Source organism: Sarcophilus harrisii, chromosome 3 (genome assembly GCF_902635505.1).
Source record: "Sarcophilus harrisii chromosome 3, mSarHar1.11, whole genome shotgun sequence".
Lineage (NCBI taxonomy): Eukaryota > Metazoa > Chordata > Mammalia > Dasyuromorphia > Dasyuridae > Sarcophilus > Sarcophilus harrisii.
The window spans coordinates 423,973,542-423,989,356 of record NC_045428.1 but is presented as its reverse complement, the minus strand read 5'-3'; the positions used below and the strand labels follow the sequence as shown (position 1 = coordinate 423,989,356).

Genomic DNA, 15,815 nt, shown 5'->3' with positions numbered 1-15,815 from the left:
TTAAGCTGTATGGGTCCTTAAAAGGTCATGTAACTAAACAACTCTGCCTCCCTTACCCCGTTCCATTGCCTAGTTGAGGAATTAAGGCCAATTGTGATAAAGTAATTTGCCCAAGGTGCCACAATCGGTAGGTAGCAAGTACTGAATTCAGATTCAGACCCTCTTTCTATTATATAATGCTGGAGCATACATAGATTATGCTCATAAAAATTTTATGATTCAAGAAAACGCATGTGGGTTGATAGTTATTGGTATTCTTTTATTTATTTTTTTAATATAAGAAAAAGTCTCAGATTCTTTCTCCACCATCCCACCACTCTCCCCCCATTGGCATCCTTCCAACTTTCAGTTACCTTGAAAATCAAAACTCTCAAGTTTTGTATAAAGCATGGTCTTTCTTCTCTATGTATGAGTAGTCCCACTGTTTTTTCCATCTTTGTGTTTTTAGTGACATTTTAAATTCCTTATTGTAGCACTTTGGTGAAGATTATAAATTTATTGGCTACATTGTCACTGATGCAAAGTTTTAAAAATCTTTACTGATTTTTACCATTTATCATGAAACTGTTGTCCTTTTAATTTCATCCTTAAATGTCCTCAAAATGACTTTTTTAGTTGTATTTTATGCTAAGCTTTCATTAGACTTGTTTTTTCTCTCCTTGTTTTGTTACTTGATGCTACTCATCTTCCACATCATCCTCTGTAAGATCTCAGAAATGAGTTTGTGTTCTAAATTGGTGTTGTCTTGGCAAAAAGATTTAAGTTTCTGCTGACTGAGATGGTTTCTAAGTTCTTTAGAACTCATTAAAATGATGAATTAAGTAATTGATTAAACATTTAAGAAAGATAATTGTACTTGGCAATAATGGTCTTATATCCATTTGCCATTTTTCTTTGTGATAAATATTTGTGAAATTTGTTTAATCTATAAGTCTTTGACCTTTCATTTCTTTTTTCCTGAGCCATTTTTTCTAGTATGTATTTTTTGCTTCAGCTTCTGAGCTATTCACTTTTGCTTTTCTTGTTGGCTTAGCACAAAAGTCTTTTCCGTAAGAGCAAAGACTAGTCATTCAATTTATGAGAACATCTTTTTGCTCTTCTAATATACCACTCTTTACGTTTTATGTAGATGTATTTCCCATATAGCATAAGGAGAATTTGTAAACATTAGGACCCTACATCTGCCTTGAGTTGGGGGTTTAAAAATAAAGCTATATAGCACAAATAGAATTGTAAAATTGGAATTCAAAGAAACCATATGATTGGTCTTTTAACTAAAGGGATGGCATGCCCTAGAGCATAAGAATTATTTTAATATTTAACTTAAAAATTTTGTTTCCAAAAAATTGACAAGTGAGTTCAATGCATTTTACTCCTTATAGCACTTTTGGAGGGTTGCCTCTTTGTAGAATCAGATTCTTTATAGCTATGAACTAGTGAAACAGATGTCAGATGGCTAATTGCAGTAGGAAAGAAAAAGCTGCTGACAAAAAGAGGATAGATTTAAAAAAAAAAAAAAATTGGCTTTGGTGTTTGAATCTCACGAACTTTTCATTATCTAGTGACTATCTTTGGATTCTCAATTCTAGTGCTGTCAAAACTAATGTAATTTATTCAGAAGTTGTGGTTTATAACATCAGAGGATTAAAACATTCAAATCTGAGATTTGAGCAGTATACATAGACATATATAGTGATATATTTAAGTGGGATAAAATATATCTCATGGGAGATAAAAGAAGACAAAACGCAATAATTAATTCTGGTTTTCCTTTTTGTAAAGTTCTCCAGATAATGAAAGTTTACTTTTCCCTCCTGTTTGTTATGACTTTTGATTACGGATTAGTAATTGAGTGGTGACAATTAGGGTTTTATCATAAGGCATCAAATTTAGAGGGTTTTGATAATAGTGATAGTCTTAACTCATGTTCATGTAGAAATAACTGAGCTTGGCACTTAACTAACAGGAATAATTCATTAAAATAGGGAAAGTTCCAGATAATAGGTTATGGGTAGACTTTACAACTCTTTGGATAGCCCCCTGATACTGATATCTAGTCTTTTGTCTTGACCTCATAAAACTTTGTTCATGGTCTCCTCTTTCCCTATGCATCTGTGGACTTAGATAGTATTGCTTAGACAGATGCAAAAATTCCTACTTATACTTCTGCATAGCCATGTTAATTGGTAGTAGAAAAAGTGTATTAGTGTATTTAAGAACATTTGGAAGAACCAGAAGATTGTCAGTGTTTTGATATTCTCTTAGTACTGAAGGAACAATGTTACTAATAGGTAACACTAGCACTTTCCTCCTTTTAAACTTGTTCTGTTTGTTGTTTGTTCTTCATTTTCTTTTTGAAAAAAATGTTTTCAACATTTATAATATTTTGATTTCCATTTGTTTCTGCCTCCTTTTTTCCCCTTCCCCCCCTCTCCAAGGTGGAATTCAGTCTGATATAAATTCTACATGTTCAGTCATATTAAACATATTTACACATATATCATGTTGTAAAAAAGAATCAGAGCAAAAGGGAAAAATCACAAAAAAGAAAAGCATCTAAAAAATGAAAATAGTATGCTTCAATCTGCATTCAGACTCCATAGTTCTTTCTTTGGATATGGATAGAATTTCCTTTCATAAGTCTTTTTGAATTATCTTAGATTGTTGTGTTGTTGACATGAGGAAAGTCTTATCATCTGCACAATGTTGCTGTTTCTTTGTACAAGGTTTGCCTAGTTCTGCCCACTTCACTCAGAATCAGTTCGTGTAAGTCTATAGGTTTTTCTGAAATCTTCCTGCTTGTCATTTCTTATAGAACAATAATATCCATAACTTTCATATATCACAATTGTACACAGTCAAGTGTACCGTCATATCATCTAGAAAGTTGTCTATTCTAATTTCTTCAATTTTTTTTCTTTTATTGCTAAAGTTAATTTCTAGCACTATATTGAATAATAATGGTGATAACAGGCATCCTTGCTTTATCCTGATCTTTTTGGGAAAGCTTCATTTGAGCTTGTCCCTTTTATGTATAATGCTTGCTGATGGTTTTAGATAAATAGTCCTTATCATTTAAGGAAAACTCCGTTTATTATATTTCTATATAGCATAAGAATGGACGTTGTATTTTCTCAAAGGTTTTTTCAGCATCTTTTGAGTTTGTTATTGATATGGTCAGTTATGCTGATTAATTTTCCTAATATTGAACCACTGCTGTTTGTACTTGTTCTTAGTGGTTCATGGGTTTTGACTACATACAAAGTGGGGTGGAGAGTAGTCGTGGAACCATACTTTTTTTTTCTGTCTATAATTAATATGCTATGTGTTTTTTGGTTGTTCTTTTTTTTAAACAACCCTAAAATGAATCAACAGGCATCTAGTAGCAGAGTGAATAGAGATCTAGATCTGGAATCAAGAAAATGAGTTGAAATTGTAACATAGACACTTAATAGCTTTGAAACCTTGTGCAAATTACTTAACCTGTCTGCCTCACTTTCTGAACTTTTAATAAACCGAGGGTGATAATAGCTCCCATCTCCCAGGTTGTTGTGAGGATCAAATGAAACAACATATGTCAGATCTTGGCAAACTTTAAAATGCTATGTGAATACTGTTATGCTTGTCACCATAATATGCAGTCTTTAAAAGAAACTCTTCATGACTTCCATATTTCACTACCTGTAGAATGAATGAATGGGGAAAAAAAAAACTTTCTTTTTTAAACTTTCGTGTTATGTTGTGCAAAAAAAAATCATCCAAACAAACAGCAAGTAAACAACCACAAAAAAGGCAAAATACTATATGTTTGGTCTGTATAGTTCTTTCCCTACATGAAGAATGCATTTTCCATGTCTATTGGAATTGTGTTAGATCGCCACATTGCTGAGAAGAGCCATGTTTTTCATATTGATCATTATATAATCTTACTGTTACTATGGAGATTGTTGTCTTGGTCTGCTCATTTCAGCATCAATTCCTGTAAATATTTTCAGGCTTTTCAGCAATCAACTTGCTCATTGTTTTTTATAGAAGAATAATGTTTCATCATATTGATACACCATAATCTATTTAGTCATTCCCCAATTCATAGGCATCCACTTAATTTCCCAATTCCTTGTCACTACTAAAATTGCTGCTGCAAACATTTTGTACATATGAATCCTTTTATGATCACTTTGAAAAATAGACCCAATAGTGACACTTCTGGATCAGAGTATGCCCAATTTTGTAATCCTTTGAGCATAGCTCCCAATTACTTTCCAGAATGATTAGATCAGATTTTGATTCCACCAACAATGTATTAGTGTCCCAGTTTTCCTACATCCCCTCCAATATTTATCATTATTTTTCTTGTCATTTTAGCCAATCAGGTGTTAAAATGATACCTCAGAGTTGCCATAATTTGCATTTCTCTAATTAACAGAGCATTAATATATATGTTAAGTGTTGGGAAATACCAAAAAAAAAAAAAAAATAGTCCTTACTTTCAAGGAGCTCACATTCCAATGTGAGAAACAACACATGTAAGATTTTAGCTTCATGTCACCCCGAAAGTCTTCACGTCATCTTTCTTAGGAAACAAAGAAAATGGTAATGCATCTTCCTTGATATTATTTTCATTGATAAAACCATATTCAGTTCTGTTTTGAATCTAATGTTGATACCCAACACTTTGGTAGCAAGAACTTTTGTTTTCTGGATTTTCAGTAGCTATGGAAGGCAGACTGAAAGGCTAGAAGATGCTATTCACAGGCTCTTGGGCCAAAGCTTAGAGTGTTGGGCCTCTCTATGGTGGTCTAAGTAAGGCTAGTGGTTTAACCTGCCAGAAATGTAAAATTTGCTTTTTCTTTGGGGTGCGGGGTGCCTGGGCTGGCTTGCTTATACCCTTTGGGTGTCAGTTGGAGAGGGAATGACTGCATTCTTCTCCATGAGACTTGCTCCCTTCGACAATCTTAGTCATGGCTACTCTTAAAACAGGGCCAATGACTTATGAGATTTTTGCAGTTCCCAGGATTCTTGCTGGCCTGCCTATCAATGGCAGGTGATCAGCAGTCATTGATGGCAGTGGAAAAGATGATGGGTCTATTCATTAGAAGTTTGCTTCTAAAGAGGTTTCTTCTGTTTCCTTTTTTTGAATATAAAACAGCATGTCTCTAATAGGTGGCTCCTTTTCAAACAGTTTTAGGCATACTAAGTAGTCAAGTCACTTCCATAAAACTTCAGTAAATAGAAAACCCCTTTTCCTGGTTTCTATGAAGTGTCTACTTTCGTACTATTTTCAGCCCAAAAGTGCCTTTTGAAACTTGTCTTTTTTTTTTTTTTTCTTTTTTTGGCTATTCTATATGAGAACTGAACAACTTTGATGAAAATCTAGATGTACGGATAATTTAAGTATTTGATGAGTACTCTAGTACACTCAGCATGCTTGTCATCACAGCGAAATAGTTTTAAATGTTTGGTTTCTGTTCCCTAGAAATCCAGCATTAGAATAGAATACTATTGCTAGATGGATCATTTTTAGCTTAGGAAGTTATATTGAATTTAATTCTGGGTTTTTTTAAATCAAAGGCTAAAGAAAATCAGAAGATCTACATAAGAACCTGATCTTTTTGTCATTGGAGCAGGAAGAGATGACAAAATTGTAAAATGCTATTGAATAATTTTTGAATATCTTTTTGCTTACTGTTTCAAATAGTAGGCACTAAATACTTTATACTTTTTACTAACTCATGATTAAAATTAGTTATTTCAATTATTATTTATAAGAATTGTCAATTTTTTTTCCTTTGTCAGTATAAAATATATCTGAAAAAACTACTGAGAAATTTACCATTCCACCTCTGATGAAGAACAAATGTTTATTCTGAGTAAAATTTAAATTTGGGTTATGCCTTTACTGTTCTGCTTAATGCAGTATCACTTAATCTTAGCAGTTATTTAATCTTGATTACTTATCCTTGCTAACAGGTAAAAGCAAAAAATGCCTAGAAGGAAAGGAAAAAATATATACTTGCTAAAAATAGGTCTTATCTTTGAAGGTTTCCTTTCCTTATGTTATATATAGAGAACACTAATTTAAAAACTGTTACTTAGAGTGTTTTAATGACTAAGTGAAAATCAGCTAAGATTGTTTAATACCTGATAAATTTCCTATTTCAGCTGTGAATTTAACCAATATATGAGTAAAAAGATGAAGGTTGGAATAATAATAATATCCAAATAATACTTGAAGGGGCTATTTAGAATGATGGGAAGCATGAAGAATTAAGAAAAAAGTAAATTAATTTTTTTCAGGGTTTTTTGTATATTGCCTTTTTAATGTTATTTCTACATCAACTCTTAAGAAATGCTTCCCAGGAAGAACTAAGAAATAGGAAATAAGGAAAAGCAAAAATTATAAACAAGAAGACAAAATAATTTTATTTAAGACTTTGAAATAGAAAATTCAAAATAAAGAAAAAAAAAGTTTTGTTGCAAGGTATAGCAAAATGAGTTTCAAAACAACTTCTGTATGTTCATAGAGTAGAAGAAAAATGCAGAAGAGATAAAAGAGTTTAAAAAAAAAAAGTAGATGAGAAGATAGAGCAGGACTTTTAATAGTTCTCCCTATTCTCTCATTCCCAATTAATATGTTCAGAGTGAACATATTTGGAAATGGAGAGGTCATTGAGCAATACCTACTGGTGATCCATTGTCCATTCTCTTTATGTATGCTTATATCAGATGAAGAAACCCTGCCAAATCTGACCAAAACATATTAATGAAACAATCCCATTAACTTTCTGGCTCTTTTTTAAAAGGATGACTTCTCAAATATTCATGGAACAATGAAGATAAGTGTATTTTAATCTTATAAAGTTGAAGTACCAGTGTTGTTATCCAGTGTGGCAAAATAAGTAAAAAATAAAGAAGTAGATGAGCTACAGAAACACATAAAAATGGGCCTGGGTTAGTAAATGAGGGTTGGGGGTAGGTCAGCAGTAGGAAGAACAGAAGTTTTTCTGTTGTGTCTGACTCAGTCAGCTTCTCTAAATTTGAAGTTTGGAAAACTACTTTTAAGCACCTATGCCACAGAGCATCTATGTCACAGGATCCTCATGTTTGAAATTACCTAAGATTTAAAACATGTTACTTTGCTGCTAAGAAATGAGCTACCATAAATACCTTTGTATTTTTGTTAGTTGAAATTTGTTTACAAAAATTAGAAGAGAGGATTTATTTAGGGAACCTGCTGTGCTCAAGTGAGTCCATTAATTATCATTTAAATCAAAGAATTAGGGTGAAAGTAAATGTCAGCAAAAATACAATCTAATTTGCTGATTATTTTTTTCAGTCATGTGGTTGTTTTCAGTTGTTTCTGACTCTTTGTGATCCTATTTGGAGTTTTCTTGGCTAAGATAACTGGAGTGGTTTGTCATTTCTTCCTCCAGCTTATTTTACAGATGAGGAGACACAGGCAAACCAGGGTTTAAGTAACTTGCTCAGGATCATAAGTAAATATTTGAAACCAGATTTGAATTCACTCAGGAAGATGTCTTCTGCTGACAGGCCTAGTATTCTATTCATTGCTCCACCTAACATCAATTATTGTTGGGCATTTCTCAATTTTTGTGTATAAGTATAAAATGAGTTTCCTTACTATGAAGTATCTTAAATTTTATTGCTGGCAAAGCAAATTCAAAGAAATAAAATGTGTCTTTATATAGTTGGATCAAAGTAAGAAAAGGAAGGCACAGAGAAACACAATTTTAATAAGGAACCGAACCCGTGGATGAACAAGATTCTAACATAATTAAAGTATTAGCCTGTATTAACCATGTATTTAGTGCAGGCTAGTCCAGTCTGTGGCCACGAAATAAGAGTTAAAATAAAGCCATAGTGTTATCCTTTCTCTAAGTTAATTAAGAAATAAAAATAACTAGATTAGATTGTCATCAAAGTAAGTTCATTCACACTAAAGCTACAAAAATGAAAAGACCAATATTTAATTATTATTTTTAAGTGGCCTATTTCACTAATAGAAAAGGTTTGGAGAGTAAAGTAATTTACAAATTTTAAGATTTTTAAATGAATAATTATAATGTCTTGTTGCACTAATTGACATTTTGGTTTGTTTCTTCCCTAGGAGATTGACAGGTCATTCCTTCCACATGGGCTATAGCATGGCAATTTTGAATGGCATTGTGGCTGCTTTAACTGTAGCATGGTGCCTCATGTGAATCCATATTGGTTCCTGGGTAAAATCATTTTCTACAGAATTCAGGACATCTGGTTCATTTTTTTTTTTTTTTTTTTTTTTTTTTTTTTTTTTTTTATGACACAGAAGAACGACATTTCCCATTTCAAAAGACTGGATTATCTGTTATTCATTGAATGTGTCAAATTCATCATCACCAATAATAAACCACCACCTTTTGAGTGCTGGTGTTATGTATATTTTGCTGTCTTAAGCCAGGAGAATCGTTGGAGTTTCAGGTGCTTTCATATGAAATTTGAGAGTTTTACCTCATGTTTTAGCATTATATGTTTATATTTTTTGTGGGGTTTTTTTTTGTTTTGTTTTTTTTTTAAAGAAAGTAATCCTAAAACTTGAATACAGGTCCTAATTTTGATAGTAGGCTTATGTATATACTGTCCCTCCATTAAAAAACATCAAATTTGCTACATAATAGAATTATTACTCTTATTTATATATTAAATTAGTGCTATTAGATTAAATCAGTAAAGGAAGCACCTGCTTCCTACTTTTACATTTCTTACTTTAAAATTGTTGGTGACTTATACAGTCAGAATTTTTAGAGTTTGAATTACTCAATCACTGAGAATTTATATTTTTCTATTTTAATATTCATTTTTATAATGTTCTTTGTATGTTTAAACTTTGTTTTAAATTACTTCTTTTAATATCAGTGCCAATTTAAGAGATTTTCAAAGTTAATAAATAATTTTAGAATGCCATTAATTGGTTTTTATCTAGTTCTCTACTTTCATTAACATTTTTTTTAAATGGGAAAAAAAACCACACACACACTACAGCCTCTAAATTGTTAAATAAATTTTTACAAAAAAACCTTGTTTTATTTATAAGCATTGATTTAAAAAGTAGTAAACATTGATATTAGAAAATCATCTCAATTCCAGAATATGAAATTTGAAATAAGCTGTTATTTCTAACACCACAATTAGATTAGGAAAAGTTGTGTTTTCAATCTACTTGCATAATTAAGTGAAAACAGAAAATTTTCATTTTATTTCCCCAGTTTTGGTTAAATATTTTACTATGTGAAGTGATTTAATGAACAAGTTTTCTAATAGCATGGAATTTGTGTCTATTTTCCTTTAGAATCTTTAAAAGTAAAAAATTGCTTCTCAAACAAAATTATACAGAGTTTTACATAGATTAATGAGGTCTGCAGTGCATATTTAAATCAGGATTGATAATCATTTATGTTAGTGATTGGTGGCTAAAATTCTTATACCTCATTTTTAAAAGACTCTATTAGGAATAAATGTCAAGAACCTCAAATCATCTCTTTGCAAATATGAAAATTGCCAAAAGTCTTCATGTCACTATTTAAATCTATTGCTAAAGTGGTATTTCCTTTCTCCTAGGATATCAACACAGACATTCAGATGGTCATTACTACTTGTGACAAAGAATGATATATCTAGGAAATTTTGTTTAATGTGATTGGCCCATGGTCTTTTTACCCCTTTTTCTGATTTGACCTCAATTTATGTGAAAGCCATTAATATTGTTTCATTGTACTACATCTCTTTGGAAGAACACATAGATGATACTTTTTGTGGTCATAATCAAGAAATGGACTCAGTGATCCCAAAATACTTTAAAGCTGACTAAAATTCAATTCTGTTTTTAAACTATGTACTACTTCTTTAGGAATTGGTCTGTGAATGAAGGGGAAAAAATGTTACTGATCTCTTTATCAATAAGTACATACAAGAATGATAATATATTTATTGAGTGCTTTAAGATTGGAAAAACACTTTACAAAAATTCTTATTTTATCGTCACAACAATCCTGGGAGGTAGGTGCTATTATCATTTCCATTTGACGGATGAAGAGCCTGAGACTGAAAAAAGGTTAAGGTTAGTCAATGTATAAGCCAAGATTCAACCTCAGGTCTTCCTTGGCTCTATGTTCAGCTCTATTCACCATATAACCCTATTCTTAGTTTAGGGAAGTAGAATATTTCTTCTAGTTGAGGTAATGTAGGCTTTTTATCTAATGGCAAATTTGTTTTTGTTTTGATCCTATTTTCTTTCTTCAAGGGATGAACCACTCTTAGCTCATAAAAAGCTCCTTTTTTAAGGTTTTGATTAGTTTATGATGTTTCTTGTGTGTGTGTGTATCATATATACATGAAGCAAATTACTAATAAGAGAAATACAAATCAAAGCAACTCAATTGTTTCACCTGACACCCAGTCACTTGGTAATGGAGCAGTCAGGCACACAAAGTGCTGTAATTCTTCTGTAAATATTTTAGATTTATGTAAAGAAACTAAATTCATGTCCTTTGAGCATGTAACTGCAAAGACAAGAGTATTAATTCACACTGTGATTATATATGTTTGCCTAATAGATGCTAAAGAAATAATACTTGGTTCTCGTTTATTCCCAGAATGTCTTGGAGACTAATTTTTTTAATGAAATGCCTTATCTCAAAACTCTGCTTAAAGAATTTATACAAGGAATTTCATAAATATTTTTCATCCATTGTTTAAGGTCACAAATTTGGATTCATTCAAGGTCAAAAGCCTCTCCTCTTCCATAGTACACGTGTACACACACACACACACACATATACAGAGATATATCTGGAAGAACCATAAAATCATTGAACTGGAAGGAATTTAAAGATTATTCCAGTCAAATCTTTAAATTTCATAAATGAGGGAACTGAGGCAGAAAGTGAGGTTACTGCAATTATTTTATACAATTGAGAGACAAAGACTAGAACCCATATCTTCAACTTTTTAGTCGTTATTGTTTCCTCTTATTCTGAATTTTCTTTTCACTTTGTTTTGGGAAAAAAAAATTGGGGGGAAAGGGGATTTCCTTCCACGTCAGGAGCCACTCAGAAGACTTGGTCAGAGTAGAACCATGTAAGTGTGGTATATTGACTATAGCATCATCTTGGTGTTAAAATTTGTCTTCAACATTTATTTTTGTTGCATTTGTGATATTCTTAAGATCCTGTTTTACAAATTTAATTTTTTTTTACTCTTAAGAACTTGATTTTGTAATATGTAACTGCCATGTTCTTTAGCATATATGTTTACAATATCAAAATAAACTTTTCGCAGTCAGTTTTCTGAGATTTTTTTAATACTTTGTGTGTGTGAAGATTTGAACTCATAAAAATATTTCCAGATTACAGATTTTAGGGTTTTCCTTTCCTCTTGAGTTGATTATCCCCAAAGAATTTGGTGTTGTAGATATCTTTCCTTTTTCTGAAATTATTGAAATATGCTTTTCAAAAATCTAGAGATTAATACTCTGGATCACTAATAATAAGAAAATACATATTAAAACAACTCATTTCACTTGACATCCAATCAGTTGTAATGAAGCAGTTATAGTACCAGAGGACTACGAGAAGAAAATTACACACTTAAGTCAGTATTGGTGAAACCATGAATTTGTCCAAATGCTGCAGGAAAACATTTTGGAACTATGCAAAGAAATTAACTTACTGTCCTTTGAACCAGTAATCCCACTTATTTCTTCACTTTTCATGGCCTACTCCTTTTCCCTACCTCAGCCAGAGAGACAATGGCTTTGATCTTGCAATCACCTACAAATGTTCTACTATCTTCATGTTAAATTCAGAAATATCTTTCTCTGACCATAATCTATTGGCTTTCCATCTCTAGTCTTCCTTCCCTTACCACATACTAGTCTTCATCCACTTACATTGTTTTCCAATCCATCCATCCTTCCCTCCCTCAGTTTTCCAGGTCAAATTCCATTTGAATTGTCATAGAAAGATTCTAAAGATTACCAGTTAAGTTACTAGACACTTGGGGTCCTTTCTTGTCTGAACTGCTAAGCATTTAAACTCTACTGCAAAAAGTGTAGTTAGTATGGGCTGGCCATGTTTGAATGCCAAACAAGTTTGTCTAAAAGAATATTTTACAGAAATCTGAAACGAGGCAAGTGCTCACATGGAGGTCAGAAGAAGTAATACAAGAACACTTTCGAGGTCTCTAAAGAATTATGGAGACATGGGAAGACAGTGGCACAGAACTACGCTGTATGGCATACTAGTGTGGTGTGCTTTATTGCAGTAGCTCAAAAGAAACAGGAGATGTGCAAATTTAGAGCCATCTCCACTCCAAATATTCACATGGACTATTTGTGCCCAATCTATAGTAGAGCATTCCAAGCTTGAGCTCTGTTTTTTGACCAGCCACAGTCAGATACATTGTATCTGGACCCCAACATAGTGATGTCATTTTGATCCTCTTGGAGCACAAAGGACAACAATTACCATCAAGACTATCTTTACTAGCCACTTTACTCTTTTCCCTATCTTGATTCCTTAGTGAATCAGTTCAACTCCACTTTGTAATGTGTGGCCCCATTATCATACTGCTGATTGCTTCCTTCCAATCCCACTGGACATATAACCCAGGGAGGTTAAAGATAGAAATAAAATACACAGCAACATTTTTTTTTTTTATGCTAACAACTGGAGTGTGCTTATCAGCTGGAAAATTGTGTTATATGACCAATGAAATATTGGTTAATAGAGATTAATACAAGCAGTTCAGAACATCGGAACTGATGGGTGATGCAGTGAAATCAACAGGTTGGAAGGGATGATCACGGACAATAATGTAAATGAAAACACGAAAAGTAGACCAAATTCTGAGCAACTGCCAAGACAAGTTGATCCCAGAAAATCAGATAATGCAACATAATTTATCTTTTTGGCAGAGGCAGAGCTTTATATGTACAGAACAATACCTTGTCATATAAGCAATTTTTACATAATGATTTTTTTATAGTTTACATTCCAGGGCAAAGGTAGCCAAAAATAAATGCCATGTTTAAAAAACAACAACAACAAAAAAAAACTTGGAAAATCTGATATTCATGTTAGAATAGATCAGCTTATCTCTATCACAAATTCTAAGATAACTGCTCATCTCCCCCTTGAGGTTCCTATCATATTAAGTTAATCTAGTTTTTCATCTTTTGAGATCATATCTAGGATAGGTATATAACACCATTTTTGAAATAAGAAAATTGATATAGAAATTTATAAGCCACTGTATTTGGTAAATAGCAAATATGCAACTGGAGGATCAAGGTTCAAATTTGGATTCTGCCACTGTGACTTCTCTAGGCTTCATTTTTTTAATCTGTAAAATTATGTGGGTAGGCTAGATGATAATTTTAAGGTCACATCCAGTCTTAAATCTATGACTTGGCTAAAAATAATATATTTACTAATTTTTTTTTCCCATTTCCAGTGGAGACCCAACAAGAATGTAGCAAGAGACTACAACTGTATGCTAGAATGAGTTCATAAAAGAAATAACATTTTAGAGTTCCTTAAGCAAAAAGTTTTCATTTGTTTTGAATCCCTTAAAGTACTGAATTTTCAAGAATGTCCAATCTTTGGTTTGGCTCAGCTAAAATTCGTCACAGTTTCAGGGAATTGGCTCTACTTTTTTTTTTTTTTTTTTAGATGTTTTCCTGTGTTTTTTTCATAACTGAGAATACTTATGAACTGATTCAGCTTTTTTCTCCCTTTTCCATGTTCCCTCCTTCCTTCATTAGCTGTCCATTTGTTTACAAGTGAAATCATGATGGATCATAGAAAGTTAATAATAGAATTTAATATTTCATAGATGTGGCATAGTGAAGAAATAAGACTAGACTCAACATCAGGAAAACTTGGGTTAAAATTCTGTTTGATCTTGGACAAATCACCTTCTTTAAGAATTATGCATCTCTCCAAGACTAAATGATTTTCACAATAGCATAATTAATTACAGGTCCTTGAGGTGTAATGATCACTTAAATTTTCGAATTTTTGAATGAAATATAAGGGAAGATCCTAGGATTTTCAAGATCATGCAAATGAAGGTCGCTTATTAAAGTCCTTTCCAGCTTTATTGTAGAGTTGAAGAGTAGATTACTTGAGGAATTTTTAAGGCGACAGGTGCCATGTAGATGAACAGTTGCACAGAATGTAATAGCATTACAGACAAGCTGTTTATATCTATGACCAGCTGTTCCTGATTACCTGATCAAGACCATGATACTAAGGTGACCACAGAGTTGAATCTGAGAGCTGACTTTGATCATTTAGTGAAGACAAAAAAAGGTCAAGGTGAAAATTCAAAAGGCAAATCAAAGTATGTTAAAGTGGAAAAAGTCCTCAGAACCTACCACAGCAAATTACAAATACATCTCTTTATATTAATAACCATTTGCATCCTTGTCAGATATGGATGCCCTTGCACTTCTCTTTGATCACTTTCTGAAATTCTTATAAGAATGATTTGCCTTTTAATTATTTCTAAGCTTCAATGCCTCCTTTGGGTTTTGTTAGGAAACCAGAACTGTCCAGTTGGATCCCCAGAAGATTAACCCTATTTGTTCATTGAATGCCTATCTAAGCAAGATTGCATGGAAGAATAAGTGTTTTTGGTAAAATGTTGGAGGTTTTAGTGGACTGCAAAAAAAAATAGGAGTCAACTTTATTATTGCAACCATACTATGTTTAGAGGTGTAATGTAGACAAGAACAAGGGAAATGATAATATCCCTATCGACAGAGTTAATGTACCATGGAAAATTGTGAAACTTGGTTTGCTGTGATTGAACTTCATTTGTCATCCTGAATCTGCCACTTGGTATTATGTGAATGATTTTGAGCAAGTAGTCTGACTCTGAACTTCAGTTTCCTCACTTGCAAAATGAAGAAACTGGGTTAAATGATCTTTAAAATACTTTTCAACTCTATATCTATGAACTCATATAAGTAGCTTATTTAGCTGCTTCTTTACTGCTCCACTTAGCCCATCTGTATTAGCTGAGTAGCAACTGTGTTAATAAACTGATAGAAATCATTTTCCTTCTGGACCTTCATGAAACAAATTATATAAGGTTTTGTAAACCTGGTTAAATTCTCTCCAAAAATAAAGTGAAACAGATATTATTGTAGAGTCCAAGGGAAAAAATATTTTGTCTTCCTTTGTTAAAAAATTTAAAAAAAAAAAAAGCTAAGTACAAAAGCAAAGTCTCTAAGGTTGACATCCTTATAGTAGGAATTAAAGACTCACTTTGGAGTAGTCATAGTGATTTTTAACTTTTCAATGCAAATGTAGCTCTAAGTTGAGGCTGGGTAATACAACACAAAGGAAAAACTTTAGGAAAGTCTCTAATATAGAATAACAGCAGTGTGAACATTTGAAAAGGTCATAGAAAAGTCTAATAGAAATAGACAAAGTCTTGTAACTGTAGGAAAATAAATTAGTCAAATTTGACATGATGTCCTGCATAACATAAGTTCTTAATAACTAGAATGTTGCTAAGTGAAATGAGCAAAACCAGGAGATCATTGTACACAGCAACATCAATATATGATGATCAATTCTGATGAACATGACTCTTCAACAGTGAGATGATTGATGCCAGTTCCAATGATCTTGTGATGAAGAGAGCCATCTACACCTAGAGAGAGGACTGAGGGAATTGAATGTGGATCACAACATTACATTCTCACTCTTTTTGTTGTTAGCTTGCAATTTGTTTTACTTGTTATGGGC

At 32.4% G+C, this 15,815-nt stretch overlaps 1 protein-coding gene across 4 annotated transcripts in view; it reads left to right on the top strand.

The window, feature by feature from the left end:
* Positions 1-11,346, top strand: part of ARL6IP6 (ADP ribosylation factor like GTPase 6 interacting protein 6) — a 37,122-nt gene extending 25,776 nt beyond the window's left edge. For 3 of the 4 annotated variants that reach the window (XM_031960675.1, XM_031960674.1, XM_031960673.1), the window contains exon 4: positions 8,129-11,346. In XM_031960675.1, coding sequence (XP_031816535.1) covers positions 8,129-8,222 — 94 coding nt within the window. In that variant the 3' untranslated portion in view covers positions 8,223-11,346. The remainder of the gene's footprint in view (positions 1-8,128) is intronic. The other variant, XR_004233125.1, reaches the window with a different exon arrangement.
* Positions 11,347-15,815: the final 4,469 nt, after the last annotated feature.